This window comes from Trichechus manatus, unplaced genomic scaffold (assembly GCF_000243295.1).
Source record: "Trichechus manatus latirostris isolate Lorelei unplaced genomic scaffold, TriManLat1.0 scaffold00153, whole genome shotgun sequence".
NCBI classification, from domain to species: domain Eukaryota; kingdom Metazoa; phylum Chordata; class Mammalia; order Sirenia; family Trichechidae; genus Trichechus; species Trichechus manatus.
The window spans coordinates 3544460-3561974 of NW_004444089.1; the positions used below are offsets into that span (position 1 = coordinate 3544460).

The following is a 17515-nucleotide window of genomic DNA, read 5'->3' on the forward strand; positions in this document are numbered from 1 at the left end:
TTTTGGGGCAATTAGAAATAAAACTGCTGTAAACATTTGTGTGCAGGTTTCTTTGTGGACAGACATTTTCAGCTCATTTGGGTAAATACCTAAGAGCATAATTGCTTGATCACATGGCAAGCCTCCGTTTAGCTTTGTAAGAAGGTGTCAGACTGCCTTCCAGAGTGGCTGCACCACTTTGCATTCCCACCAGCAGTGAGCCTGCGTTCCTGTTGTTCACTTCCTCGCCACCATCTGCGGTTTTCAGTGTTTGTAATGTTAGCCATTCTGATAGATACAAAGTGATGTATCATGATTTTTATTTGCAATTCCCTAGTGACATATGATGTTGAACATCCTTTCATATGCTGATTTGCTATCTGTACGTCTTCTTTGGTGAGGTGTCTGTAACATCCATTTTAATAATAAAAATCATAGTGTTTTTATGCTGAAAGAACATAAAATTTACTTTTTCTAATCTACCTTTTTTTATTGCCTGAAGATTTTATGTTTTCCTGCATTTCCTCATGATTTTCTGTATTATTTAACTTCATCTTCTATATAAATTTTTAGAAAAATTGGACTCAGCATTTTATTTCCTTAAAAATTATCACTAACTCATGCTGTTTTTATACGTGTTACTTTAGTTAACTGTGAGTATACTGGTTTCACATTTTCCTAGAAAACTCTTAACAGATGAGTGGTTTCTTATGTTTTAATTCCATGATGTGGGTGTCTTCGCTTTTGTTCTCAGGATTTCAGTGTTTTTAATTTTGTGGTTTAGCTAATTAGTGACACGTTTGGGGGTTATTTTCCTAGAAAATACTCCTAAACGATGTAGACCATCACGGGCACTAACAAGACAGCAAGTCCGTGCCCTGCAAGATGGTGCAGAGCTGTATGAAGCCGTGAGGAACACACCAGACCCGGGTTACCTGGAGGTGAGAGTCAGAGCCGCGAGTGACGCGCTTCAGGCATCATCCTGTAGCTGGCACGCTGCGTTCGCTCGTGGCCACTGCGGGGGGCAGCGTGTTGAAATGCTGTTTCTCACACGGCAGTGTCTACGTTTCTGTGCATTTCTGTAATGTGCACACCAGTGCTGTGCATTCCCGATTCCATACCAAGTGAAGGACAGGAGGGTTAGGTGTTGTTTATGTATTAAATGACTGTGGTTTAAGATGCGTTCTAAATGAATGCTTCTTTTTAAGATAAAATAAGCCTCTTCAGAGCAGGGTCTTGGTTTCTGTGGTGCCGTGCTGTCTCAGTCCTGCCTGGGTCTGCTGCATCGTCCTCTCCCTTGAGGCACTGAGATGGAAGCACTCTCCGGTACGGGAATGGAGCAGGCTTTAGGGTCACCGCTCTGCCATCTATTAGCTGAGCAGATTGGGCATAAAATAGCTATAAAATGGGTGTGAAGTGCATCGTTTTAGGATTAAATTAGATAATGTGTATAAAAGTGCACCCGTTAAACCAAACCCCTTGCCATTGAGTCAATTCTGACTCATAGCGACCCTGTAGGACAGAGTAGAACTGCCCCATAGGGTTTCCAGGGAGCCGCTGGTGGATTCGAACTGCCCACCTTTTGGTTAGCTGCAGAGTGCTTCACCACTGTGCCACCAGGGCTCCATAACCTATAAAGTTCCATATAAATGTTAGCTACTATTATTAGAGCATTATTTCATATATTAACGTAAGCTACCACCTAAACTAAATTTTTAGACAGCTGTGTGTCTGAAAACCCTAGTGGCGCAGTGGTTAAGAGTTCGGCTGCTAACCAAAAGGTCAGCAGTTTGAATCCACCGGGCGCTCCTTGGAAATTCTATGGGGCAGTTCTACTGTGTCCTGCAGGGTTGCTATGAGTTGGCATTGACTTGACAACAACGGGACAGGTGTCTGAAAAGGAGCCCTGGTGGCACAGTGATTTTAAGTGCTCACCTGCTAACCGAAAGTTTGGCAGTTCGAATCCACCAGCTGCTCCACAGGAGAAAGAAGTGGCAGCCTGCTTCCATAAAGATTTACAGTTTTGGAAACCCTGTGGGGCAGCTCTACTCTGTCCTATAGGGTTGCCAGGAGTCGGAATCACCTCAGCGGCACACAACAACGATAATGAGCAATGCTACTCTAAATAGAATTCCCTCATGCCACCAGTGTTACAACGTAGGTTCTCCTGTGAAAAGTGAGTCCAGTTCTAAAGCCTGTGAGTGGACTTGCTGCAAGTCCGTAAGTTAAGGCTTTATTATGCTTTCCTGAAATATTGTTTGCCTCTGACTGCTAAGACATTGTTACATTTCTTGAAGCTTATGCTTTCTGTGAGTCATCGTAAAGATAGCTTCGGTTTTATCTACAAAATGTATTAGTCTGATCCCCTTTATAGAATTAATCATAGTATAATAAAACCCAACCAGTTGCCATCATGTGGGCTCCAACTCATGGCAACCCCACATGTGTCAGAGTAGAACTGCGCTCCGTAGGGTTTTCGGTGACTGATTTTTCAGGTGTAGATCACCAGACGTTTTCCTCTGAGGTGCCTCTGGGTGGACTCACACCTCCAACCTTTCTGTTAGTAGCTGAGCATGTTAACTGTTTGCACCACCCAGAGACTCCCATATTATCGTATAAGGAGGAAATAACAAGGCAGAATGAGAGCTGGAGGACTAAGTTCTAAACTTGGTCCTGTCCCTGTGTAGCTGGATGAGTGATTTATCTCTTAGAGCCTCATTCCCTCCTCCCTTCAAGGAACAGCCTTACAGTAGATTGCCTCTAAGGTTCTAAGCTTGTATGATTCTGCATGATTTGACTTAAAGTTATCATTGTAATTCTTGGAGGGAAAAACAGCTATCAGCTTCTAAAATCCTCGTCAGAGGATTTGTTTTGAATGACATGTTAATGTTGTGGGACTTAGGAAGTTGCACTGAAGTTAATGACTGTCTGCGTATTTAGAAGAACGTGAGGGGACAGAGGTTTTATAGTGCTTCTTCCCAATATAGATTGGGATGTTAAGGTGTGTAAGGCGGCGGTCTCTTTTCCGAGACACCTCTGGGTGGGCTCAAACCGCCACCGTGTTGGTTATGAGCGCTTCAACCATTACTGCCTGGGTGGCGCGGATGGTTAAGCCCTTGACTGCCAGCCAAAAGGTTGTCGATTCAAACCCACCCACTGGTGCCTGGGGAGACAGGCCTGGTGATCTGCTTCCAAAAGGTGACAGCCTTGAATACCCTGTGGAGCAGTTCTACTCTGTACACATGGGCTCGCCACGAATTGGCATCAACTCAGTGGCAACTAACAACAACAGGGCAGCAGTATTCTACTATGTGATGTGTCTACGGTCCGTTTCCTATTTTATTTCATTTATTTCTTTGCTTTTTTCATATTCGGTGAGATTCCCAAGAGTTACAGGCAGCAGTTTGCCAAAATGATTGAGAGAGAAGTGTAGAGACAAAGACGTAAGTGCTTTGAAGCACATGGCTGCTTTAAATTAGATCTGCTGTTCCAAAGAGTTAATGAAATTACATTACAGGAGCTAAGAATAAGGGTTTGTGCGCCAACTCCTACCTGTCTGGCGTGGGCGAGTTATGTGACCTCTCTGTGCCTCTTCTGTATTTCATCATCTGCAATGTGGAAGCAGTAATAGTACCTACCTCACAGGGTTATTGGAGGATTGAATGAATTAACCCATTTGCTGCATGTGGATCCATTCCTCGAATATAATAAGCACTCAGATGTTAGCTGTTTAACATGTAGATGGTAAAGACGGTGATTATTAGAATATATTTATAATTAGGGGCTTGTATTGGCCCTTGGGGAGTTCGTTACAAGGATTAGTGAATAATTTAAGGGACCTGAGAATATGTGATAAAGGTAAAGGTAAATGTATTAATCCTCCTTTTTGTATTTGAGGTATTTATATTCACACTCTTTAAAGTGAACTCAATTCTGTGGTATTTTATCCTCATTTAAAGTGATCTAGGTACAGGTTATGGGACTTGTTGTGTTTGGTTTGCTTTTATTCCGGTGTCGCCTGCCTTAATATTTTTAATGGTTACAGGATTATTTCAGTGAAGAGCAGCTGAGAGCCTTGAATAACCACAGACAGATGTTGAATGATAAGAAGCAGGCGCAGATCCAGCTGGAATTCAGGAAGGCTGTAGAATCTGCTGAACAAGGGGAGCCAGCTTTGTCAAGGGACGTGGCGACTGTGTGGAAGCTGCGTATTGTAAGCTATGAGGAAAAGGAGGAAGACTCAGGTCAGTACGTAAGTTTTTGTTTTTTTAAATCAGTTTTGTTAAGTTAAATAAATGATCTTTCTTATGAATAAAATGATTACAAATGCTAGATAAAATATAAAGTGTGTGTCAGAGGTGCAGAGTGGGCCACCACTGCCCACAGTGTAACAATGTCGTCCTTAGATCTGTGCTGTTACAACCAGTCTTTGTTTTAAACAAGGATTTTAATGATTATCAATTCTTCCGTTGTGGTTTTTTTTTCCATCTTTTTTTATGCAGTTATATTGAGTATCTGGCGTCCATCGTCAGATTTATTTTCCCTATTAACGGAGGGAATGAGATACAGAATCTATCATCTTGCAGCATCAAAATCTAAAAGTAAATCTGAAAGAGCTAGCGTACAGTTAACAACAACAAAGAAAACCCAGTATCAACAACTGCCGGTACACATTTTTCATTATAATACTTCAGTTCTGATAAATGCACATTTGTTTATAGAATCTCCATTTACTTAAATGTTCACTTCTTTCCCCCCCATAGGCTTCAGATGAAATCCGATTCCAGGTTTACCAGCCAAGGGAACCCCTTCACTTCAACAGATTATTAGACCCAGACTTCCATCCCCCTTGCTCTGAGGTGGACCTGATAGGATTTGTAGTTTCTGTTGTAAAAAAAACAGGTAACACACAGTGTATGTCATTGTCGCTCTCTGTTGGTTCCCTTGAACTATGTTATCTTGTAAGATTTGTCTTCCCTACGATTAGTCAAGAGTCCCTAGGTGGTGCAAACGATTAAGCGCTCAGCTACTAACCAAAAGGTTGGCAGTCCAGATCCACCCAGAGGTGCTTTGGAAGAAAGGCCTGGCAATGTGCTTCCCCAAAAGTTAGCCATTGAAAACCCTATACAACACGGTTCTACTCTGACACACGTGGGATCACCATGAGTCGGAATCAACTCAATGGCAACTGGTTTTCTTCTCTTCTTAGAGTTGTGTTTTCTTATGGATTGGACTCTTTTTGTCTTTTGCTACGCTCTTTTCTCCATTAAAAAAATTTTTTTGTTGGTTTGGTTCTGTTTTAGTGCTGTGTGGGATGTTTTTGGTGTAGTATGTTAATATGCTGCATTGTTGCCATGGAATTTCATTTCATCTTGGTCATCCTTGGGTGATTCCACACGTTATACAGAGTATATATTGTATATAGAGCATTATAGGGTAACTCATTGCTAATGAGTTGATTTAAATTCATGGCAATCCTATAGGACAGAATAGAACTGCCCCATAGGGTTTACAAGGCTGTAAATCTTTGCAGAATCAGACTGCCACATCTTTCTTCTAAGGAGCGGCTGGTGGGTTCAAGCCACTGACCTTTAGATTAGCAGCAGAGCGCTTAACCACCGCATCACCAGGGCTCCTTATATGTAGGGTAGGTAATTTTTATTCATTTATTCAACCAGTATTTATTGAATTCCTGTTGTGGAGCAGGCAGTGTTCTAAGTCCTGAGTACATAGCAATGAGCAAAACAGAAAAATAAATCCCTGCCATCACGGAACTTACATTATGGCAAGGGAGAGTGACCACAAACAAATAAGTTATGTGTGCGTGTGCGTATTATTTACTATGTATATTATTTAAGTGTAGTGAGTGTCAAGGAGAAGGGGGGGAAGGGTATAATTTTAGATAGGGAGGTGAGGAAAGACCTCCCCGGGAAGTTGACATTTGAGTGAAGACTTGAAGGAGTGTGGCATGTGGACATCTGGGAAAGAACATTCCAGGCAGAAGGAAGAGCAGTTACAAAGCCATGATGAAGCAGGATCATTCCTGGGTTGTTCAAGACTTGGTGAAGAGGCCAGAGAGTGAGTCTTGTCAGCTGAGGAGAGAGAGGCCACTGTCTTAGGCTGGGTTCTCTTAGAGAAGCAAAACCAGTAAAGAATATAAATATGTATATATATATAGAGAGAGAGATTTATATCAAGGAAATGGCTCACGCAGTTGTAGAGGCTGGAACGTCTCAAGTCCGTGGATCAGGATAGAGGCTTCTCCTGATTCACGTAGGCACGGTGGCTGGCGAACCCAAGATCAGCAGGTCGGAGAGCAGGGCTCTTGCTCACAGGCTGTGAAGATCGATGAATCTTAAAGATTGGCAGGCAGGACTGCAACTAAGCTGCTAGCTCAAGTCTCAAGAACCAGAGATGAGACGAACAGAAGCCAGCTGCAGAATCCAGAACGAGCGAAAGCCCACAAGCCTTGCCAGAATGTCCACTTACATTCAGTGCACGCCACATGCCCAAGGAAACTCCCTTTCAACTGATTGGCTGCTCATAGCAGATCCCATCATGGAGGTGATCACATAATACCAAATCTCATCATGGAAGTGATCACACCATCATACGACTATCAAATCATGAGAATCACGGCCCAGCCAAGCTGACACACACCCTTAACCATTACAGCCATGAAGGACCAGATCACGTGGTATCATTGTGTGGACTTGGACTTTGACCTGAGCGTAATGGAAAGTCACAGGAAGGTTTCCAGTAGAAGAGTGACCGGATTTGGGTTTTAACACCATCACTCAAGCTGCTATGTTGAGACTAGACTGTAGGGGGTGTTAGGATAGAGACAGGGAAGCCAGTTGGAGGTTCTTACAATAACTGAGATAAGAGGTGATGATGATGGTAGCTTGGAGCAGGCAGAAGCAGTGGAAGTGGAGACAAGTGGGCAGATCCTAGATGTATTCTGAAGGTAGGGATAGTGCAGGGTCAGTGAAGGATCAAGGGGCCAGTGCCAAGGTTTTTGGTCTGAGCAGCTGAAAAACAGAATTGCCATTTGCTGAGAGGGGAAGACTGCAGCGTGCAGAGCAGATCAGGAGCTCAGTTTGCACAGTTAAGTTTTGGATGCTTATTGGATGTCTAAGGAGAGACGTCTTCTTGGCAGATACCTAGGAGTCTGTTCGGAGCTGGGCTGAAGATACGAATGTGGGAGTCATCAACATACCCCACTGCCACTGAGTCGATTCCAACTCACAGCAACCCTGTAGGACAGGGTAGAACAGCCCCATAGGGTTTCCAAGGCTGTAAATCTTTACAGAAGCAGACTGCCACGTCTTTCTCCTGCAGAGCAGAGAACCACTCACCTTTTGGTTAGCAGCCGAGTTCTTAACCGCTGCGCCACCAGGGCTCCTTCATCAACACGTAGATGGTGTTTAAAGCCATGAGACTGGATGAGATCATTGTGGGAGTGGGAATGGATAGAGAAGAGAAGAGAGCCAGAGCCTTGGAGGCGGGGGAGATGTAGAGAAGGCAGGAAAAGAAGCGGGAGGAGTGGCCGAAGAGGTGGGAGGCGGACTTAAGAGAGCGAGGTGTGCCGAAAACCAAGAGAGAGGAGAGCAATTAGCTCTGTCAGATGTGGACTGAGAATCGGTCATTGGCTGTAGCTCCATGAAGGGGCATTTTGGGTGGGTGGTGGGAGTGAACGGTGGAAGCAAGGCAGGGGAAACGGAGGGAGAAAAAATAAGCAGTGAACATAGGTGTTTCAGGGGAAGAAGACAGTCGGAGCGGTAGCTAGAAGGGGAGTTGGCATCTAGAGAAGGTGTTTTCTCAGATGGAAGTGGGGAGATTTCACGGATGAGGTGTCGAATGCTGATGGAAAGGACCCGATAAAGAAGGGGCACCTGTGGAGCAAGGTCCCTCAGTAGCCGTGTGGGGTGGCCTCCATCTAGTGGGTGTATGGTGAGCTTGGCCTAGCCTGTAGCAGAGACGGGTAATCCGTAGTCACAGAGAGAAAAAGGGAGAAGTACCTGAGTACAGGTACAAGGAATTGTTGATGTGGACGTGGAAATGTGGAACAGGCCTCTTCTGGTTGCTTCTGTCTCGTTGCTGAGATGGATAATAAAATCCTTAGCTGGGAGTCAGGATAGAGGAAGGACATGAAGTCAGGATGCCATAAAGTGGAGGAGGGACTGGACCGGGCAAACATACGATGGCCGCCAGGGCCCGCTTGAGGTTCATGATCATGATTTTAAATGAAACTAGTCAGCGTGCTTGTGTGGTATCTCTCCATCCACGTTCAGCTGTGATGGTGCAGGCACGGCCCAGTGAAGGAATTCCAGGAGCTCCAGAGAGGTAGGAGAGTGGATCAGAAAAGGCAGGTGCAAAACCTTCTGGAAATGGAGTTCAGGGAATGCAAGATGACCTGAGGTTAGTTCTGATGGTCCCCGGACGGACAGTGGAGGTGAGGCAAGGTGTGTGGGGAAGAGGGAGACGGGAGGACACTTGTGTTCCTTGTAGTTCGTGATCTTTCTACCGTATCTAAGACCAATTTGTGTTCTCTCTTACTTAGTGTGAGGGCTGGATATTTGAGTTACTATCCATTATGTATTCCATACCTCAGAAGACATCATCTCTGGGGTGACCCTGGGGCCTTCACTTCACCTCAGAAGATGTCATCTCTGGTCATTTTCCCCAGCTCAGGGGAGTGACCCTGGGACCTTCACTTCAGTCAGTACTGGTCACTTGTTTTTCCCTGCAGACATTTCCATTATTCCTGGATCAGAAGAGGAAAAAGATAAGGATACCCACTCTGATATCCCTACATTGGCTGTTCATCAGATTCAGGGATACAAGAATTCTGTTTTATCGCATTACTGGTTTGGCTTGGGGAAAGGGGATGGGAAGCTCAGCCTTCTCGTGTTTCCTGGCTCTGGCCCCAATCTCCTGCTTCTTTCCTTCATCAGCAGATTCTAACTTCTGTATCAGGATGTTGCCATTTGGAGGTTTTTGGTGAATTTTTTTTTTATATTTAACTTGCTGTTAAGTGTTAAAAACCCATTGCTGTGGAGCCTACTCCGACCTCTGGCGACCCTGTGTGTCAGAGTAGAGCTGTGCTCCCAGGGGTTTTCAGTGGCTGATTGTTCGCAAGTAGATTACCAGGCCCTTCTTCCAAAGTGCCTCTGGGTGGACTTCAATCTCCAACCTTTGGGTTAAGTGTGTTAACCTTTTGTACCACCCAGGGACTCCATGTTAAGTGTTAGAGGAAAAAAATTCTATTGGAAAATTTCAAAGTGTCACTTTAACACAGAGGTCCTATTATCTTTCTAATACCCGAATCTAATCACGAGTCTTCCCAGCTTAAAATTTTCAGTGGCAGGAGCCCTGGGGGCGCAGTGGTTAAGTGCTAACTGAAACGTCAGCAACTTGAACCCACCAGCTGCTCCGCAGGAGAAAGACGCAGCAGTCTGCTTCTGTAAAGACGACAGCCTTGGAAACTGTGGGGCAGTTCTACTCTGTCCTGTAGGGTCACTATGAGTCAGAATCAACTCGATGGCAGTGGATTTGTTAACAGGTTTAAGTACTGGCTCAGAAAAATAGAAATAATTTTTTTTTAAAATTCTTCAGTGGCTCTCTTTCCCCTAGAAAAAGAAACCCAAACTTCTTGGTATGTCTAAAAAAATAAAAAATAAAACCCTTCAACTTCATGCCTTAAACCACCACCTGACACACCTCACGCTCCTGCCTTTAGTAATGCTTTTCCCTTTGCTTAGAGCACCCCTCTACGCTGTCTGTGCCTTCTTCCCACTGTTATTCAGCTAGCCAGGTGCTTACACTCTGGCTTAGCCGGCCCTTCCCCCAGCTCTGGTAGCACTTTGTATGTTTGGCTGGTTCAGCTCTCGTCACATGGCCTGTGGGCCTGCCTCTCCTTTTCTGAATCCGTCCCTGCAGTCCCCAGTAATACTGTCGTCTCTTCAGGAACAGGACGCTTTTAGTGTCTTTCTGTCCTCCTGATGTAGGGGCAGGGCTGGGGGAGTGGTTCTTGAAAACCTCAGGAATATAGCGTCTCCTGTTGTCCTCATAGTAACACTGTTCACTTGACAGCGATCATCCCCATTTTACAGAGGGCAATGCTGGAGCTCAGAGAGGTGCGCTTGCCAAAGGCCACGTTTCTTTTAGGGATTTGAACCCATACTTTCAGGCCCTAAAGCTCATCTGTTCTTTCTTACACTTTGTACTAACAGCACAAACAAAACCAAACCCAACATTTGGGAGTTGGGCTCTGTCTTAGTTACCTAGAGCTGCTATAACAGAAATACCACAAGTGGATGCTTTTACAAACAGAAATTTATTCTGTCACGCTTTAGGAGGCTAGAAGTTCTAATTCAAGGTCCCAGCTCTAGGAGAAGGCTTTCTCTCTCTCTCTCTCTCTCTCTCTCTATCAGCTCTGGGGAAAGGTGCTTGTCTCTTCAGCTTCTGTTCCTGAGTTCCTTGGCGATCTCCATGTGACATCTGTCTTCCCCCATCTCTGCTTCCTTCTCTGTGCCTGATATGCTCAGTTAAGATCTCAGAGGTGATTGGCTCCAGACACACCCTATACTGATACAGCCTCATTAACATAACACATTAAACTCTACTCCCAAATGGGATTATATTCACAAATATAAAACCAAAAAACCAAACCATTGGCACTGAGTCTATTCTGACTCATAGTGACCCTATAGGGTTAGGATTTACCACATGTATTTCAGGGGAACACAATCCATAACAGGCTTAAAATGGGGACTTGCTGTGTTTTCACTCTAATGCTCTGTGACTGTTACAGAAGCACTGTAATATAAAATGAATTAAAATTAAATGAGATAATTTCTTAGGTTGGTTTCCTGGGAAGCAGGCTCTGAGACAGTCATTCAGGAGCTGTACTGGAAAGTTCCCGAGGTGCAGCCCCTGTGAGAGAGGGAAGGAGGCAGGATTGGGCGGAGGGAGGAGGTGAACGGACTGCAGAGCCGTGGCTACAGGGTCAGCCAACCCCTGACCCTTAGAAATGAAACTCAAACTCTGTGGTACTGCTAGAAAAAAAATCCTTCAGCTGCCTGCCTTAAACCACCACCACTCTCAGGGACTTCCAGAGCCAGAATGCCCTTCCCTTGAGGTGGGGGCAGGCGCCTGTATGCCACACTGCCCTTCCTCCAGGGAAGGGGAGTGTGGCGTCTGTCCGTCTGGCGGAGGCCAGCACCCCAGGAGCTGGAGGAGATGTGCGCCCCACCACAGAGTGCACTGCAGATAGTACGTGAGCCTGGCCGTACAGCTGCTGGCCGCTTGGCATTTTGATGGTGTTTCCTAAAAGGAATTTGAAGGGCATTGTGTTCAAAAGTTGAAAGTTCAAATTAACCCCAGACTTCAACTTCGCAAAATGATTTTCTTCTTGTCCTTTTTTTAAAATGAAGATTTATTGAATGCCAGCATTCCAAAGGTTTTACTTAAAAAAATTCTTCCAGTTGTACCATTTGTTCAGGATGTATGGTAATTGAAGAAATAAGTAAGACTTCCGTTTCTTTCAATGCATACCATTTGATCCAGATACAAAACCTCTACTTAGGAAAAAATGAAATGAGGAAACTGCTGTTAATATTACTTTTATTTATGTTCTGCATTTTTTAAATAGTTTGTGTTGTACATCTTATCATTAAAAAAAAAAAAAAGAAAACAAAAGCTTCAGCTTCCTGCCTTAAACTGCTACCCTAATTCTGGGGACTTTTTGAAATCTTTTTCAGTAAGCATATATTACTTTTATAACAGGGGACAGAAAGGATGTGATATTTAAAGAAGGTATTTGGGAGAAGGGCAGAACCGTAATTAAATTCTGAATATACTTAAGGGCAAAATTAGAAAATTGAATATGGCTGGGAAACTTATAAGTTCTCTAAATGCAGTATTTAATTAAAGACTGAGATCCATCAAATAAGCCTATTTGTAAATTTGAAAAGTGAAAGAGGAACAAACTTTCCTCTTTCACCCCTTTGCAACAGGATGAACAAACCATCATCTGAGAATAACAGTCCTTTCCTTCCCTGTCATGTGTAAGGGAAACATCATCAAGAGAGTAGCACAAACAAGGAACTATAAACACACGTAGTCCCCAACTGACAATGGGGTTCTAGTCCAGGAACTACGTCAGAAGACGGTTCTGATGTAAGTCAGATACCTCTTTTTTTTTGGCTGCTGTACAGCAGTGTTTTGAACAGTAAATCGTAACGTTGAACATCTTCGAGTGAATATCTGAGAAGATAACATCAGCAGATTATGCTCTGCAACATTATACGTAGTCACATCACTAACACTAAGACGTACCAAAAACAGACTGGTCGTAACCGCGGTCATCGTAACTCAGATACGCCGGGCGTGTCGGAGACTGCCTGTAGTGGGGTTGAATGTCCGGAACCTCGTCCTGTCCTAGCCTCAGTCCTGTCCCTGCTCATCCAGTGTCCCCTAGTGTTCTGTGGCATTGAAATTGTTTGATATTTTATATTGAAGTAATTTCAGACCTTCAGAAAAGTTGCAGAAATAGTACAGCGTTCCCAAGTACCCATCACCCAGCCTCCCGTAACATTAACATCTTGCATGACCATAATACATCATACGATGATTTCAATCGGGGAAGTTAACATTGGTGTCATTACCTAAGCTGTAGATGCATTTGCATTTCAACCAGTGTTTCCATTATTTCCTTTTTTCTGTTCCAGAATCCTGTTGAAGTTCCCACATTGCATTTAGTCATTATTTCTCCTTAGTCTGTTCCAACTTGTAACAATTCCTCAGTCTTTCCCTTGTTTTTGGTGCTCTTAACACTTTTGAAGAGACTGACCAGTTATTTTGTAGCATTGCCTTCAATTTGGGTTTGTCGGTGTTTTCTCGTGATTGGAATGAGGTTATGCGTTTTTTGCAGGATCAGCACCAGAAGGGTGGTGTGCCTGTCTCACTGCATCTTATCTGAGGGGTTCATGATGTGGATGTATCTTATTACTGGTGATTATTGTATTGATTATTACTTACATTGATTGTCCAAAGGGTTAACATGCTTGGCTGCTGACCGAAAGGTTGGTGGTTCAAGTCAGCCCAGAGGCCCCTCTGAAGAAAGGCCTGGAAACCGAATGCAGCACAGTCCTACTTTGACTGTATTGACACGCATGGGGTCGCCGTGAGTGGGCGTCGGTGGCACTTTTGTTTAACCCTCATCACTTGGTGAAAGGGGTGCCCGCCGGCTTTCTGCACCGCAGAGTGACTCTTTCCCTTTGTCGTCACTGGCTGGCTTGGGGGATATTCTGGGACTATGGAAATCCTATTCCTCCTCAGACTTTCACTAATTTTAGCACCCATCAGTAGGTTTTGTTTGGAACAACTATTACTGTGGTATTTGCCTAATGGAGATTTTCTGTTTTTCTCTTTCCTTCTACGTTAATGAATTGGAATTCTATCCAGTTTATTAATTTACTTGATTACTTACATCAGTACAGACTTCTTGTTGTTGTCAGGTGCCGTTGAGTTGGTTCCGACTCATAGCGACCCCATGTACAACAGAAGGAAACACTGCCCGGTCCCGCGCCATCCTCACAATCGTTGCTATGTTTGAGCTCATTGTTGTTGCCGGTGTCAGTCCATCTCGTTGCGGGTCTTCCTTTTTCGCTGACCCTCTACTTTACCAAGCATGATGTCCTTCTCCAGGGACTGGTCCCCTCCTGATAACATATCCAAAGTATGTGAGACAAAGTCTCACCATCTTCATTTCTAAGGAACATTCTGGTTGTACTTCCTCCAAGACACATTTGTTCGTTCTCTTGGCAATCCATGGTATATTCAGTATTCTTTATTAACATCATGATTCAGAGGTGTCAGTGTGCAGAGATTTTGAATTTTGCCCATAGAATCCTTCAGTATTGCAACTCAAGACTTGAGTTTTTTCTTCAGTTCTTTCAGCTTGAGAAATGCCGAGTGTGTTCTCCCTTTTGGTTTTCTATCTCCAGATCTTTGCACATTTCATTATAATACTTTGTTTTCGCGAGCCACCCTTTGAAATCTTCTGTTCAGCTCTTTTACTTCATCATTTCTTCCATTTGCTGTGGCTACTGTGCATTCAAGAGCAAGTTCCAAAGTCTCTTCTGCCATCCATTTTGGTCCATTTCTTTCTTTCCTGTCTTTTTAATGACCTTTTGCTTTCTTTGTGTATGATGTCCTTGATGTCATCCTACAGCTTGTCTGGTCTTCGGTCATAAGTGTTCAGTGTGTCAAATCTATTCTTGAGATGGTTTCTAAATTCAGGTGGAATATACTCAAGGTCATACTTTGGCTCTCGTAGACTTATTTTAATTTTCTTCAGCTTCAACTTGAACTTGCATATGAGCAATTGATGGTCTGTTCCACAGTTGTTCTCGGCCTTGTTCTGATGATATTGAGCTTTTCCACCTTCTCTTCCCACAGATGTAGATTTATTTTATTCTCTGGGCTAAAATGTAGTACTCTGATTATTTGTGGCTCAGATTGTTTCCACTTTGGCCGTTAGGAGCTTTTCGGGGTTGGTGGCTGTGTTCTTTCAACCAGCCGCTGTGCTCGTTTGAACCCTTCCTTCCTTGCATTGCAAGGTGCTCCAGCTTCATCTTGTGTGTGTCCTTCTCCAGGAAGCCCTGGCTCCCTGTTTAGTAGGAAATGGTGTTTAGAAGCCAGGATCTGATTGCCGGAAGTGCTCGTTACTGTGGGATTGTCATTACTGCTGAGCCCTCAGCAGACAGCTAGGAAAATACATGTATGTCCAGTGCCTACGCATGTATTCCTGTGCATATTGCCTTTTTTCTCTGTATGTAAATTAAATACTGTGAGTTAATACTAATATCTGTAGTTCTAATCCACCACCACAGTGTTCCTCTTAGCCTTCAACCCGTTGCCGTTGATTCCAACTCACAGAGACCCTGTGGGACAGGGTGGAACTGCCCCATAGAGTTTCCAAGGAATGGCTGGTGGATTTGAACTGCTGGCCTTTTGGTCTTCTGGTTAGCAGCCCAGCTCTTAACCCCTTCCCCTTTTCCTTATTTGTAACTTCTTTCTCCAATGGCAGGAACCTCAGCTCTCATCATCTACAATATATTATGCATTCCATTCTGGTATACACCTAAAAGTTGTTTCACAATTGCTGACCCATGACCCTTGGGAGAAACAAGTCTGATAACTAGATTACAGCTTTTATGGACAATTCTTGGTGTCTTTAGCCTTAGAGTATTCCATCACCATACTGTTTTTTAAAATTACTTACGTTATTTCTTTTTCTCCCACCCCCTTTAGTGTGGTTAAGGAACCACGGTGGCGCAGTGGTTACAGTGCTTGGCTGCTAACTGAAAGGTCGGCAGTTGCAACCCATCAGCTGCTCCGCAGAAGAAAGATGTGGCAGTCTGCTTCCCTAAAAGATCACAGCCTTGGAAACCCTGTGGGGCCCTTCTCCCCCGTGCTACAGGGTCACTATGAGTCAGAATCGACTCGATGGCAGTGGGCTTGGTTTTGGTGTTTATCAGAGTAGCGTAGAGTGCTAAGAATGGATTGCTGGGTGGAAAGGGAAGTGTGTATGCAGTTTCCTTAGGTCTTACCACGTTTTTCTCCAGGAGGCTACATCCCACCAGCAGTTTTTGAGTGTGTGCTTCCCCTCCCTCTGTAACAGCCTATGGTGTCACGTCGGCTTTGAAGTTTTAACACCATGAGCAACAGGTCATTTTGGAAATCTTGAGATTTCTCTAAATTCGGTTATTTTTATTTATTTTTAACGTTAGCACACGCCAGCATACATGGGCAGGTAAGAGGTTCCTTGCGTTTCTGAAATTATCTAACACGCGTGTAATGAAGACGCGCTCTCTTCTTTTCTCCATCTAGGTTTTGCCCCTGTGGTCTATTTGTCAAATGAATGCCGTGATCTGCTGGCCGTGAAGTTCTGGTCAGATCTCAATGAAGACATCGTTAAACCTCCTGTGTTAATTGCTGCCAGCAACCTCCAGTGGCGGCCACTATCCGGATCAGGAATCCCGACTTTATTTGCTGGCGATGTTTCCACATTTTCTGCCAGCCCAAAGGAGAGCCACTTCCAAGAGGCGTTCAGCAAAATGAAAAATGCCATTGAGGTGAAATTATTTTCAGCATTACCGTTCTTTTTTGGTATTTTCCTATCTTGACACTCACATGTTAAGGAAGTGGCCGTTACGAAAATGGGGTTATTGACATAATACACAAGGTGAAGTTTCATATATTAATTGTCCATGAAGCCGAGGAGACTGAGGAAAGGTGGGGACGGATAGCTACAGGGAGAAAAGAACGATTCCAAGGGAAGTGACTTGGGAGAAACTGAGAAGGGCGTGAAGAGCTGCAGAGCGGGTGGGCAACGCAGAAATTCGTAGCGAGAATGCACCACCTGGGGCATGCAGCAGTGGGCAGTGTCATTAGTGAAAACCTCAGTGTGTAAACCGCAAGTTTCCGTTTAACTTCACGTCCAGAATTTTATACAGTTTATCACCTATCTTTGATTTGAAATAATCCCAAACAGGAGAACACTATTAATTTCCCCAGGATCATGCATGCTTCTTAGGCTTTAATCCATATATACATCATGCATTATATTAGCCATCATCTATTGAGTGCTCACTGTGTGCCAGGCATTGTCTCATTTCATTCTGCTCTCAACCCCATGAGGTTGGGAACTGTTACCTACTTTATGGATGAGAAACAGAAGTTGCCCCGGGCCATACAGCCGAGTTGGTGGAACCGGGATTCCGACTTAGGCCATCGGGATGCAGAGCCCAGACCCTTCTCTCCCTTGCATCTCTGCTCCCCATTGACATAATGGCTTTCATATATTGGTAGTTAGTGAAGAATCCATACAAGATAAGCCTCCTTGTTCTATAGTTTAATGTTTGAAACATGTTATTCAGAATGTATTTCTATAAAGTCATATTTAAAAAGTGCTGGGGTAGCGGGCGGTGTGAGGGAAGCTTGCATTAATATTTCGCCCAGAGACTCAGGCAGAGTGCAGAGCAGCGCCAGCTGATGGGGTTTCAGAGCTGGGCTGGGCTGCATCCGTTGTTTGGCTCACAGCAGGTTACCTCCTCTCAACACCCAAGTTTCCCTAGACCCCACGAAGGGCGGTTCATGTTAAATGTCCTCTCTGGCTCTCATTAGTCTTGCTGAAGAGTCAGCTAGTAACTGCCGTTTGCCATGAATTAGGCTAACCCGTAAGAGAGTTCTGATGTTTGACATCTGTGAATTCTGAAATGAGGATTTCATGTGGTTTAACCTACATGTTGTTTCAGTTAATTCTTGGAACATGTGAGGTAGTGAGGCAGGTGTCTCATTTTACTACCTAAGGCGCACTCTGGAAGGAGCCCTGGTGGCGCAACAGTTAAGTGCTCGGCTGCTAACGGAAGGTTAGCGGTTCAGACCCACCCAGCACTCCACAGGAGTAAAGACCTGGCAATCTGCTCCCATAAAGATGACAGCCTACAAAATCCTATGGGACAGG

At 44.3% G+C, this 17515-nt stretch overlaps 1 protein-coding gene across 1 annotated transcript in view; it reads left to right on the forward strand.

The window, feature by feature from the left end:
* Positions 1-17515, forward strand: part of BRCA2 (BRCA2 DNA repair associated) — a 53777-nt gene that overhangs the window by 31786 nt on the left and 4476 nt on the right. The window contains exons 11-15 of the mRNA XM_023740337.1: positions 799-920; positions 4025-4223; positions 4482-4645; positions 4743-4881; positions 15880-16124. Of these exons, the coding sequence (XP_023596105.1) occupies positions 799-920; positions 4025-4223; positions 4482-4645; positions 4743-4881; positions 15880-16124 (869 nt within the window). The remainder of the gene's footprint in view (positions 1-798; positions 921-4024; positions 4224-4481; positions 4646-4742; positions 4882-15879; positions 16125-17515) is intronic.